Here is a 13,534-nt window from a genome sequence, read left to right as displayed (position 1 = left end):
AAACGATTAGCACAGATCAGGTTCACAAATTAGTAGGCAGTTTTACAAGGATGATGAAAACACTGTTGAAGATCTCTGGGATTCCTCTAAGCAGAAAGTTATGACAGCCTTTCAGCTCCCAATCCTCTTGGCTTTTAAGTGTCTTCGGAGAGTTAGTAATAAAGAGCTCTGCAAGCTCATCAGCTCTGCCAAAGTGGGAAATCTTAGCTGAGTGGAGGAGAAGGTGTCGGGCTGAAATGTATTCCTCTCTGTTTCAACTCAGCCGGCAAATCTGTCTTCAGGAGGAATACACTTGTTTTTCTCATGGCTCTTGCTTTAGAGAAAATGTCCTGATAGCTAACACTTTTGGTGAGATTCCCTGACCTTTTTTTTTTTTTAAAAAAAAAAAAACAACTTCTAGGCACCTCTGGTAGCAGAGGAGGCATGATGGGGTAGAACCTCGGATCCTAAGGTACATTCAGGTTAAGTAGGAGCTGGTAGGCTGTTAAAGCCACGCCACCTGAAGGGAAAGACACAACATGGTCTGGGTGGCACTGACCGCGGACCATCCTGAGGGGCTTTTTCAGGATCAACCTCAGCTCTCAGTCTCTAGGAAGACCTCTGAGGTTCTAAACTAGAAGAAATGGGCAGGAAGTTTGATTCAAAGACACTGAAAAAAAAAAATTTTTTTTCCCTACAACTGCGGTGAATTAGTTCTCATAAGGAAATAGTAACTTACAAATGAGAACACTTTATGAACCACTTGGCTAGTAGTTAGCATTCCTTGAAAATAAGCCACTGGGCTTTAAATATTTTAAATGCATTGCCTGTAAAATCAGGCAAAATTGGTAGTTCTATAGCTTCTTGATCATGAGTTAAAATATATATTACAGAACTATGACAGAACTGCAGCAAGGTTTTGAATCAGAGCCCTCAAGATTCAAATCCTTTAACTGTCCACTCTGACTTTGAGCAACTTAGTCCTCAGTCCTTTGTCGATCTGTAAAAGGGGGGCCTCTCTCTCTAAGTGGTGTTAGATTTCATGTTATGTCTATATAGGTGTACATTCCCAGGGCTAGACACATTAGGAAGCCAGAAAAAGGGTCAAAAACCCAAAGAGTGGCTTTAGAGACCATGTGAGTGGATGGGAGGGAAAATTTGGAGTGGCCCACAAAGGAAAAAGTGTGGTCAGATAAAAAGGATACAGGGGGCTGCGGAGTCATTACCAGTGGGGACAGGGTTTCTTCTTAGGGTGATGTAAATGTTCCAAAGTTACACAGTAGTGCTGACTGCACAAGCAACATACTAAAATCCATCAGTACATTTTGAAGGGGTGAATTTTGTGGAATGTGAACTATATCTCAATTTTACTGTTATTTTTAAAAAGGATGCAGAACACACGAGTGGCAACGTTTGGAGACGCAATGGGAAATGAGGAATTCTCAAATTCCTGGGGGTAGAAAGCCAACTCCTGATCTATAGGATAAAATGTCATTCTTTAGGGAGGGCAAGAACCTGTTTTTCTTGCTAAATTCTCCAACTGGACATTTCCACCATACTTCCTGAAGTTTCACTCTGATAGGAGATTCTCCTTCACTTCTTGGGCTAAATTATTAGTGGAATGTTCCTATGACGTTTTTGAATGATAGTTTGGTAGCTCCAGTGTCCATTTTATTTCACCTTGGGTTTCGGAATGCTGTGAGAAATACTTATTAACACCGAAGATGTTATAATCACTCTCCCAAACTGCCTCAATGGTACTGTTTTGATACAAAGAACCACAGACACACTATTCAGATTTCTAATTTATTATTAAATTACATAACAAAGCTTCTTCTATACAGTCAGAAAATGCACATTTCGATGAGAACAAAAATGAAGTACAAATACGATAAACCTGGTTCCAAGAAGCCATTTTAAAAGCAAAAAATTTAAAAGTGCATTTGTAATAGATTTTTAAAAATCTGTATTGGCATTTTTTTCATGAGGAAACATCTTCCATCATGGTAAAGTGTGATTGGAATTGATTTCTCTTCCTCTCTAAGAGCTAATAGGATAGGAATAGATGCAAACACTTTGATATGAAAGTGACACTTTGCAGTAGACACGAAGAAAATAAGAAAGATGCCTCAGGACACGGCTCAGCTGTCTCAGCTTCTTATCCAGTAACATCCTTAGAGTCACTGTCTCCTCATTTTCTTTTGTCCTATAAAACTTAGGGGTATGCAGGTTCATAAAGGAGTGATATTAGTTTATAAAGATCATGATGGAAAGCTGTATCTTTTTGGAGACCAGGCTAAACAACTCCTACCCCCAAAGAAGAATGGAACACAATCATTTTAATTCCCAGTAGAATCCATTTCCTCTTTACATTTGCCACAAAATTCAGTGTAACACTAGACATGGCCATTCACCCTCAATAGCTTCATATTGCAAGTTAGAAAATGCAGTCAGTTTCCAAGAAATCATATCTGGCTAGTGATCAAACATGAGGTATTAGAAAACCAAAAAGGCTAGTCCAGTTCTTTAAAGTCCTTTTCATCAGGTTGAGATCATTAACAATGGAACAGAAAAATTCATGGTGGGAATGCAAGTCCAAGGAGCCTCAGTTCCAGAGAGGCCAAAAGTCATTGCATCAAAAAGCTCAATAAATACATTTTTCTATTCAGCATCCAACAGGAAAGAACTAAAGTCAGTATTATTTGGTTCCAGGTACCAAGAGGGCCTTCATGCTGACTCCTCTCTCTCATTAACCATCTCCACTCTCAGGATCATACTCCCGTGTCGGATAGGAGTACGGGGCAAGCTGTAAAAAGACATTCTTTAGAAAATCTTGGTAAGCAGGAGAAGGGGAGAATGGAGAAGAAAAGCCCTTTCCTAACGTTAGAAAAATACGGGTGAGCAATGCTGCCTGTTACAGGGACTCCCTCAGTATCGTTAATAGTTAACAATAATATAGAAATACCCAGGACAGATCAACTAAAGTACTTGAATATCTGGGCTTGAACTTGAGTAATAGATTCATTAACCATTTTAAACTAAAGTTACTGGCACACAGTAAAGCAAACTCTCAGAGAAGTATACCTTTTGGAATCTCCTGCCCTTTTTGTTGCCATGGTTTCTCATTTCAAGTGAAATGGAAAGTTCTGAGGGATGTAAGATCCCTAAAAGACATGGCTTATATAAGACATGACTGAGAGAGAGTAACTTCCTGTAGCAGGCAACATTTGGCACAAGGAATAGAAAACTCCTTGCACCTGGCTCCAATAAGCAAATTACTGTTGGCCCCTGAGCCTAGTAACTGGTTTATAACGACAGCAAAAAGTTGAGAAAAGTAAGCTGTTAAAACAAAAAGAAAAAAGGCTAAATGGCATGAAATTGAAGAGTTCACGTCAGCTACCATGGGATCCAAAGTGAGCCTCTACTGGTCAATGGCACACGTCTGTCCTTGCTCCAGGGCTTCCTTCCACAAAGGACGGAACCGTAAAGGAGAAACGAGCCCTACGTTTGGCCCTGGGTCACCTCACTATGGGTTACACCATGGGGAGGTTAGTCAGATCTGTCTGACACCAACATCTATACCACACTTTTTCAACTTCCTTAGAAGAACATGTTTATTTTCATAAAGAAAATAATCAACATAATTCTATTACTTCATTTACGCATAACCCTAATGGAAAGGCTTACCAGCTATCAAAAGTGTTTGCTCAGCTGCAGCAAGCTAGATTAGCGGGGGTCCTAGTTTTACTCTCAGGCCACCATCAGCCTTCATGAACACACCAAATAATCAGACCAGTAAAAAACACTGGTAGTATAATTAAATAAATAACTTTATTTACGATACTTCAGATTTTATAAATGCTGACTATATAGCAACCAAAGTCCCACAAATCCTAGCTGAGGCACAACCATCGATCAAGACCCTTTGAAAAATCAAAGATAAATAGAGAGTCAGGGGAGAGAAGTTTTGTTCTCCCAGAAGAGAATTTAATAAATGAACTTACATCTCTGATCTTTCAAGGTTCACAGTGGGAAAACTTAAATCTTCTTTAAAGGGCATCCCCAATCAACTGACTGATCAACCCATATTTAGAAAAATAAACCCCATAGTTAAAAAAAAAATATATCAATTGCTCTTCATACCCAGAACATAATGAAACTCTAATGCCAGAATGAAAAACCTCTGTTTCTGTACCCAACCAGAGGTTAGCCTACCCATCAGCCTGTCATCAAGTTCATCTGAATGTCACCATGAACACATTGTGATGGAGTGAAGAACTGTATGTTAATATCCTTTTATTTCCTGTGGCATGGTCTTAAGCCAATACTATAAATACCACAGTACATTTCAGAGGTGAAGAGTAGCTTTCTTTCTTGTAAGGAGAGCAGATGTTGGAAGTCTTCGACCTAACTGTGGTCGTTCAGTTAGAAAAGTCGTAACATTTATAGAAACTGGGAAATGGTTAAACTTGGAATTCTGGTGGGTGGTTTAAGATTTTTGTCACTGTCCACGGTGGTAACAGAAGACAGATTCTGATAGTGCAGACAGAGACAGATTCTGGTATTTTCTCCTTCAGTAGTAAAGCCCCTCATTCTCCATATGTTTGGAAAAGCTTAACAGATTTGGAATGAATAGGTTTTCACAGAACACAGAATTCCTGGAACATAAGACAGGGGTCCTTAAACTTTTGCTCCTACATGTGGAACATTTACAAATGGAATCATCTGGATGGTGGCCCTTCACTGTCTTTTTACATGTAGCTTGTTGAAGAGACCTCAGTGAAAATCAAGCATTTTCCTCACTTGGTTGTCAGTGTTAATCACGACATGAGGAGGGAAAGTTAGGGGCACTGACAGATACTTACTGGCTTTTTGTCGTGGTAGAACTGGAATTTTCTTTTCTTGTAGTAATAGATATTCCTCAATAGAAGAAACTAACAAAAAGTAAAAAACGACTGACCAAAAAAAAAGCCTATCATTCTTGATGGTTTTTCCAGGAATACAGTTAACCCGAGTGTGGGCATGATTAAAAAACAAGATAAAGTCTTTTTTTGCAGTGCTTGTCTTCTGTTTCAGATAACCTCAACTGTGCTGAAGATGGCCTGTGAAAATTTCAAAGATTCTTTGAAAATTGCCATTTTCCTTGAACACCAAAAAAGTTGGGGACAAAGAGTAGAAATTTATAGCACAGATTATCAAGAAATGACTTGGAATTTCTCATCATGAGTGTAAAATAAAAGGAAAAAGCTATTTTTATTCACAACTCCATCTGGTGGCTGAAAGGAAAGCGGTCTTTGGATATACAGAAGCCTGGTTTTTTGAAGAGTCCAGCCTCATGACCTGGCTTGTCATCAGCCTTCAACACTATCATTGAAGCATGGAAATTCTGTTTCTGATGGGTTTACTTACCTCTTGGGGAGACAAAACATCTTTTTTTTTTTTTAGAAACTGAAAACAGAGGGAAATGTGTGTTAGAAAAGATAGCACAGAAAACTTGTGACTTCCACTCAACCTGACCACATCAGAGTCCATCACTTTCAGTTTTGAATGAATCCTGCTGGTCAGGCTAATTAGCAGATCAGTCAACTTCTTCCTATTTTTCTTCTTCTGGATCAGGGTGTGAAAGTGGCGGCTGTCAAGAGTCCCTGGAGATGTCCCATCAATGGAATGCATACAGCAGCAACAGGATGGTACAGACGCCAATAACACCACCCAGGATGAGGGAGTCACGCCGCTTCCTAAGGTTGATTCGCTGGATGAGGCTATTCACAGCAGGAAAACGATCTTTGGGAAATCTTTATTAAGGTCATATGTGGAAGAAGCCTCTTTGAAAAGTCACAGGAATCACAAAAAACAGAGATCAGTGGAGTCCAGAAAGACAAATGATGAGAAGAAACAGAGGGGAAGAAAATCACACTGAGGAAGCTGCAGCAAACACCAATGCCTTACTGCTCAGAGTCCCAAGCAAATCCGGGTCCCGTGGTACACTGCAGCACACGGGTAAGAACAACAGAAAGGAAAACACTGAGAGACAGGAGGAGGCAGCAGAGATGGCTGCTGCCATGTGCCAAGGGAAGACTGTCTGGGTGGAGCCAGTGTGGCCAGGAATGAAGGAGCCCTGCAGGGCAGGCAGGCAGAGGCACAGCCAGCCGCCACCACCACCCTGCATTCCCTTCTCTTCCTCTCTCTCTCTCTTAAATCCCTTTCCTCAGGAGACTGGGAAGTTCTTCCAGGAGGGTTTTGAGGAGTACACGATCTCCCCACAGGGTGATAAGCCCCCCTGGATTCAGACAATTGGTGGGAACAAACTCTAAGGGTTTGTATAATCGAACACTGGTTAATTATTTAAAAATTTTAAATTCACTTAGCAGGAGTGGGCAGGAATAGGGTTGGAAGGTGGGTTAAACTGCTCTGACTGCCCTTTGTGGGGAACACAATGGAAGCAAAGAGGAAAGTTTCAGGAGTTTCCCAGCAGTCACAACTGTACTGTACTTGGTACCGTAAAATATCTTCGTATCTTAGTTGGTAGTATGATGTCATCAAAGCACATGCCTGTGCGTCCTATACTGGTTTGCATTGCCAGCAGCGGTTTCTGACTACAAAAACTTACACGGTGTCAGGTACAAATCTTATAGAAAGCAGATGCTTAATCTTTTCTGGCTTGGTACAAGAAGGGTCAACACTGCGCTTAGAGGAAATAAGAAAACTTTTGACATTAGGAAACGCTGTCTGTAGTGAACACATTTCTACCTAGTTTTTCTTTTAGGGGAATCTCCCTGCTCCTTCTCCAATAATCTAGTTCAGTTCATGTAACTGGGTGGGGCTGCTGCTGCCTTCTGCCATCAGGTGTACATACCCACTCAGGCTTGGCAGGAGAGAATAGTCCCTCCCCTTGGCCAGTGGCTGGGTTAGGCAGTGACTCAAGTGAGGGCAACCACAGTCCTCTTTGGACATGTGCCAGAGCTGTTAGAAATTTCATAATTTTTGATCTGGCAGGAGGTGACCCTGGTAGCCATCTCTATCAGCACGAGGAGAAAATGTGTCTGAGAATAAGGCCATCACATAAGTAAACAGAAATGAGAGATGGAGGAGGGGAACAAAGAACAGAAAGGCAGATTCTTGATAATAAAATCTGAGCCTCTGCATCCAAGCCATCCATTAAGCCAAATTCTACTCCTGAATTTTACAGACATATGAACAAGTTAATTCCCTCCTTTTCCTCATTAGGTCAGTGTAAATTAGGTTTCTATTATTATCTTTCTATAGAGTCCTAACTAATCAAACCCATTTTATTTGATTTTTTTAAAACGTATTTTTGGAAATGATTCTAATTTATCATACTGATAAAATGAGATAATGTATATCAGAGTACTCTACTAACTGAAAAGCCCTGTCAGAGAAGGCAATGGCACCCCACTCCAGTACTCTTGCCTGGAAAATCCATGGATGGAGGAGCCTGGTGGGCTGCAGTCCATGGGGTCGCTAAGAGTCGGACACGACTGAGCAACTTCACTTTCACTTTTCTCTTTCATGCATTGGAGAAGGAAATGGCAACCCACTCCAGTATTCTTGCCTGGAGAATCCCAGGGATGGCAGAGCCTGGTGGGCTGCTGTATATGGGGTTGCACAGAGTCAGACACGACTGAAGCGACTTAGCAGCAGCAGCAGCAAAGCCCTATATAAAACAAATGATTTTAGATGTATGGTTTTATACTTAGGGTGACGAGTGAAGTCACTCAGTCGTGTCCGACTCTTTGTGACCCCATGGACTGTAGCCTACCACACTCCTCCATCCATGGGATTTTCCAGGCAAGAGTACTGGAATGGGTTGCCATTTCCTTCTCCAGAGGAATCTTTCCAACCCAGGGATCGAACCCAGTCTCCCACATTGTAGGCAGACACTTTACTGTTTGAGCCACCAAGGAAGCACAAAGCAAGAACAAAACTCACCAAAAACTGGAAAATATCAACACACTTCAGGATATTCTTTTCCTTAGGCAAATAAGGGATCACACTAGAAGTGACCTCAAATCATCTAGGATCAGAAGATACTCAACTTTTGAAATTACAGGTCCTTTCCCTATTAGTAATTGGGGAAGGAAACTTTTTTTCTCTAAAAGGCCTGATTCCTCAAAGGAAACAGAATGTTTTTGGTCTTAGCAGTTTCCCTGCTGGATTTCTCAGAGTATGAGTAGTACTAATTTAAACTGGGAAACTGAAGAACTAGAAAAGGTAGAGGTCACAACAAACAAGCAGCAAATCTATACTAGAGTTCAGCTTGTGCAAAATGAAAATATGGTAATCAGCAGTGATCAGCACTTACATGTATGGCTACTTCCTTCCCTTTCTAAGCATATGCCACTGACTTATTCTCCAAAAAGAAAAAAGAAAGAAGAAAAAGCACAAAATTTATGACCTCTGTGTAAAAACAGTGTACACTGTAGACTTCTAACGTGGATTCAAGAGCTATTAAGATGCAAAATAGTTTTGTGAATAACTTGGAAATTATCATTTTTTTTTGAGATCTACTAGTATGAAACTTCTGGTGTGCTATCTTTTAGAAATGGCACCAAACAGTATGAACTTTCACAAAGTACAAGTGCAGGGCATATTCACAATACAGAATTACACATGACCTCTACTGTCACTACTGACGGCAATCTGCCCAGGGGAGGGAGAGAGTGGTGAAGCACACAGAGATTTTCTCCCCTAAAAACAGACTGCAAACCGTCAAAAAGGATACTAGCCAAAGTGTTCATTTTACTCTGAATTGATTTCAACATTCCTCTCTGTGAAGTCATATTTTCTTTTGTTGCCATAGCAATGCTGCAAGGGAGAAAAAGAGAAGCTCATCAATTGACATTTAAGACAATCGTGCATGGATTCATCGTACTCATAAACATGAACAGAAAACTATGGTGAAGGTGAACGACACCAGCTTTGAAAAGCACCTGGGAAGGAACATGAAAAGAATTCCCAAGTCGTCTTCCCACTGTTCTTTCTCTGAATGATCACTTTATCCCCAATGCTATCTTCTGATATTGTTTTGGACAAGGCAGTGGACCATTTCCTGTTTTTTTTTTTTTTTTTAATTCAAAGTAACAAAGGAAATAACACAACTGACAAATCATACATTACAAAAGCTTCTTAAAATGGTTTTAAAAGGGGCCAGCTACCAAAATATCCTTAATCAGGAAAAACTCTTTGAGAGGGAAGTAGGGAACTACAATTATAAAAATAGAACCAAATGTGTAATATATCACAAAATATTTATATACAACCAGCCCTTAATTTATGAAAAGATTATATTCCAAAATTCTATTTGAGAACCAACTAGACAGTGTATTAAAAAGCAGAGATATCACTTTGCCGACAAAGGTCCATACAGTGAAAGCTATGGTTTTGCAGTAGCCATGTATGGATTTGAGAGATGGACCATAAAGAAGGCTAAGTGCCAAAGAACTGATGTTTTCGAAGTGTGCTGGAGAAGACTCTTAAAAGTCTAGTGAACTGCAAGAACATCAATCCAGTTAATCCTAAAGGAAATCAACCCTGAATATTAATTGGAAGGACAAATGAAACTCTAATACTTTGGCCACCTGATGTGAGAAGCCAACTCACTGGAAAAGACCCCAATGCCGGGAAAGCTTCAAGGCAAAAGGAGAAGAGGTTGACAGAGGATGAGATGGTTGGACGGCATCACTGATGCAATGGATGAATTTGGGCAAACTCCAGGAGATAGTGAGGGACAAGGAGGCCTGGCATGCTGCAGTCCATGGGGTCATGAAGAGTCAGACAAGACTTAGCAATTGAACAACAGGAACTACACTTCAAAAAAATATAAGCTGAAAGATAAAAGGAACCAGGAAAAATGCATGTTGTTGTTCCACCGTTCAGTAACTGGCTACAGTAGGGCAGCTCCCTAGACCATCATATATTTCGACCTCCTAGTTCTTATCCTTAGTCAAGAAGAGGAACCCCACTGCAGTGTCTATAACTAGCATTCTACAAGCAAACCCCCTTCCCTTTTTATGGGTTAACACTTACCCATATGACCCTGTCACAACTTACTGCTTTAAGTCATGGATAAGTTAGGTGATGGCACAAACTAACCTGCTAAGGTTAATATCATTCCACTTTTTCTAAACGCATGACTATACATGTACCTGCCTTTTTAAATGAATATATTAATATTTTAAAAATCATTTTATACAGATATGAAGAGCTACAGAGAGAAAAATATGGAAGCACACTAAATTATTAACCAATGTTGTAGTTGTATTTTAGGTGAATTCTTTTTCTTCCCTGCTTTATTTAGGTATATCTGACAAATATAAATTGCATACATTTTTTAAAAGAAGATCAAGAAGGAGGAGGGAAGAAAATGATAAATGTAAGAAAATTTCTCAGATCTAAAGATAAGTTTTCAAATTGTAAGAGCCCATCAAACAGACTAAAAATGATGCATGTCAACCTCATCATGGTGAGATTAAACACAAACAAAAACACAGGGGAAAAGGGATGATTCTAAAAGATTCCAGAGGGAAAAAACATCATTTACAAAAAGTGAAAGTGAAAGTTGCTCAGTCATGTCTGACTCTTGGTGACCCCATGAACTCATACCGTCCATGGAATTTTCCAGGCCAGAATACTGGAGTGGGTAGCCTTTCCCTTCTCCAGGGGATTTTCCCAACCCAGGGATTGAGCCCAGGTCTCCCGAATTGCAGGTGGATTCTTTACCAGCTGAGCCACAAGGGAAGCCCATCATTTACGAAGGACAGAAAATTTTAATTGGGACTGGACTTAAAGAGCAGTACTGGAAACAATGCCTTAAAAAATGCGAAAATTATTTTCAACCTACAATTCTGATTTTTAGCTAAACAATGAATCAAGAATATGGGTAGAATAGGGACTTCCCTGGGGCCTGGGGGATGGGAGTCCGCCTGCCAATGCAGGAGACATGGGTTTGATCCCTAGTCCAGAAGGATTCCACATGTGGAGCAACTAAGCTCACGCGCCACAACCACTGAGTCCATGCTCTAGGGCTTGCTAGCTGCAACTACTGAGCCTGTGTGCCTAGAGGCTGTCCTCTACAACAAGAGAACCTACCACAATGAGAAGCCCACGCACTGCAATGAAGAGCAGCATTAGTCCACCACAACTAAAGAAAGCCCATGCAAAGCAACAAAGGCCTAGTGCAGCCAAAAATAAAATAAATAAAATTGGAAAAAAAAAGAATATGAGTAGAATAGAAACTTTTTTGAGATGTGTAAAGTCCATAAAATTTACTTCTTATTCTTTCTGAGGAAGCTACTAAAGAACATGGTCAAACATAATGAGAGGATAAACTAAGAAAGTAGAAGACAGTAAATCCTGGAAATAAGTGATTTCATTTAAGGAGGTCATTGGTAGGATAATGGTAAAAAGATATCCCAGGACCCGGACAGTGAATGCACCAGGTCTAAAGCACAAGCAACAGTTAGAACTGGACATGGAACAACAGACTGGTTCCAAATAGGAAAAGGAGTATGTCAAGGCTGTATATATTGTCACCCTGCTTATTTAACTTATATGCAGAGTACATCATGAGAAACACTGGGCTGGAAAAAGCACAAGCTGGAATCAAGATTGCCAGGAGAAATATCAATAACCTCAGATATGCAGATGACACCACCTTTATGGCAGAAAGTGAAGAGAAACTAAAAAGCCTCTTGATGAAAGTGAAAGAGGAGAGTGAAAAAGTTGGCTTAAAGCTCAACATTCAGAAAACGAAGATCATGGCATCTGGTCCCATCACTTCATGGCAAATAGATGGGGAAACAGTGTCAGACTTTATTTTGGGGGGCTCCAAAATCACTGCAGATGGTGATTGCAGCCATGAAATTAAAAGACGCTGACTCCTTGGAAGGAAAGTTATGATCAACCTAGACAGTATATTGAAAAGCAGAGACATTACTTTGCCAACAAAGGTCCGTCTAGTCAAGACTATGGTTTTTCCAGTGGTCATGTATGGATGTGAGAGTTGGACTGTGAAGAAAGCTGAGTGCTGAAGAATTGATGCTTTTGAACTGTGGTGTTGGAGAAGACTCTTGAGAGTCCCTTGGACTGCAAGGAGATCCAACCAGTCCATTCTGAAGGAGAACAGCCCTGGGTGTTCTTTGGAAGGAATGATGCTAAAGCTGAAACTCCAGTACTTTGGCCACCTCATGTGAAGAGTTGACTCTTTGGAAAAGACCCTGATGCTGGGAGGGATTGGGGGCAGGAGGAGAAGGGGATGACAGAGGATGAGATGGCTGGATGGCATCACCGACTTGAAGGACGTGAGTTTGAGTGAACTCCAGGAGTTGGTGATGGACAGGGAGGCCTGGCGTGCTGCAATTCATGGGGTCGCAGAGTCGGACACAACTGAACTGAACTGAACTGAAAATGTAGTTGTTTTATAGTAAATTTACTTTACCAGATATTTTTAAATAGGTACTATAGCCTTGAAAAAGGTAACAATTCAAACCTGGGGTGAGCAACAATCTTTGAATCATATATCCCTCTGTTTTCTTAAACTGGGACTATCACTATCTCCTATGCACTCTGACTCAGAAGTAGAGAAAATTAAAAAATAATTCCCGCAAAGCACTTTGTATTCCTTGGAGAACAGATATTATCATCATACATTATGTTATTATCTTGTTGAATATGCATGATTTCCAGTAGCACACAAAGTATATCTAGATATCCTTTCCTATCTCATTCCATCATCTGGAGTCAAGTGGAGTGAAATCTAGGCTGTTGTTATTTCAAGGGTCAAATATGCAGGGACAAAACAAATTCCAAATAATACGTAATGCTTTTAAAATGGTAAATCATTGATGTTTACTGGAACTTCAATATTCTCACCTATCCTGTGAACTAAACTCGGACTTCTTTTTTTTAAACAATTGTTGTTTAGGCGTCCAGTTGTATCCGACTCTTTTGCGACCCCATGGATTGTAGCCCACCAGGCTCCTCTGTCCATGGGATTTTCCTGGCAAGAATACTGGAGTGGGTTGCCATTTCCTTCTCCAGGGGATCTTCCAGACTCAAGGATCCAACCCACATCTCCTGCTTGGCAGGTGGATTCTTTACCAATGAGACACCTGGGAAGCCATTTTTTCAACAATAGATAATATTAATTATACATTTAAAGCTTAAGAATAAACTTATAAATATTAGGTCTTTTCAACAAATTGATGCCAATTTATATTCAGTTGTGTATATTGTTTTTAAAATATAGCTCCAAAAGGAAAAGGTAAAACTTTATAGGTAGAATTATGGGGAAACTTTAAGAAAAGAATCCCTGATAAAATGTGACCCAACTTTATGCACTGATGAAAGCAAGGAGCCACAAGGGAGATACTTCAGTCAACAAGCAATTTTGTGAAAACTGTGGAGAGTTGGAAGACTCTGCATGAAATTCAAACAAAATTCCAAGATATGATAAATTCATCTTATTATAAAATTATAATTTATGATTTTCAATTATAGGAACATACTATAATCCACTGAATACAGTAAGAATCCA

General features: G+C 40.1%; 1 protein-coding gene across 3 annotated transcripts in view; it reads right to left on the bottom strand.

Moving 5' to 3' along the window:
* Positions 1-1,891: 1,891 nt before the first annotated feature.
* The window catches only part of GOSR1 (golgi SNAP receptor complex member 1), a 37,438-nt gene continuing 25,795 nt past the window's right edge, over positions 1,892-13,534 (bottom strand). For 2 of the 3 annotated variants that reach the window (XM_068976666.1, XM_068976667.1), the window contains exons 8-9: positions 8,723-8,805; positions 1,892-5,763 (exon numbers count right to left, since the gene is read on the bottom strand). In XM_068976666.1, coding sequence (XP_068832767.1) covers positions 5,639-5,763; positions 8,723-8,805 — 208 coding nt within the window. In that variant the 3' untranslated portion in view covers positions 1,892-5,638. Of the gene's footprint in view, positions 5,775-8,722; positions 8,806-13,534 lie in introns of all 3 variants that reach the window. The other variant, XM_068976668.1, reaches the window with a different exon arrangement.

This window comes from Capricornis sumatraensis, chromosome 8 (genome assembly GCF_032405125.1).
Source record: "Capricornis sumatraensis isolate serow.1 chromosome 8, serow.2, whole genome shotgun sequence".
NCBI classification, from domain to species: Eukaryota; Metazoa; Chordata; class Mammalia; order Artiodactyla; family Bovidae; genus Capricornis; species Capricornis sumatraensis.
The sequence above is the reverse complement of the archived record's forward strand: the minus strand, read 5'-3'. Positions and strand labels throughout refer to the sequence as shown.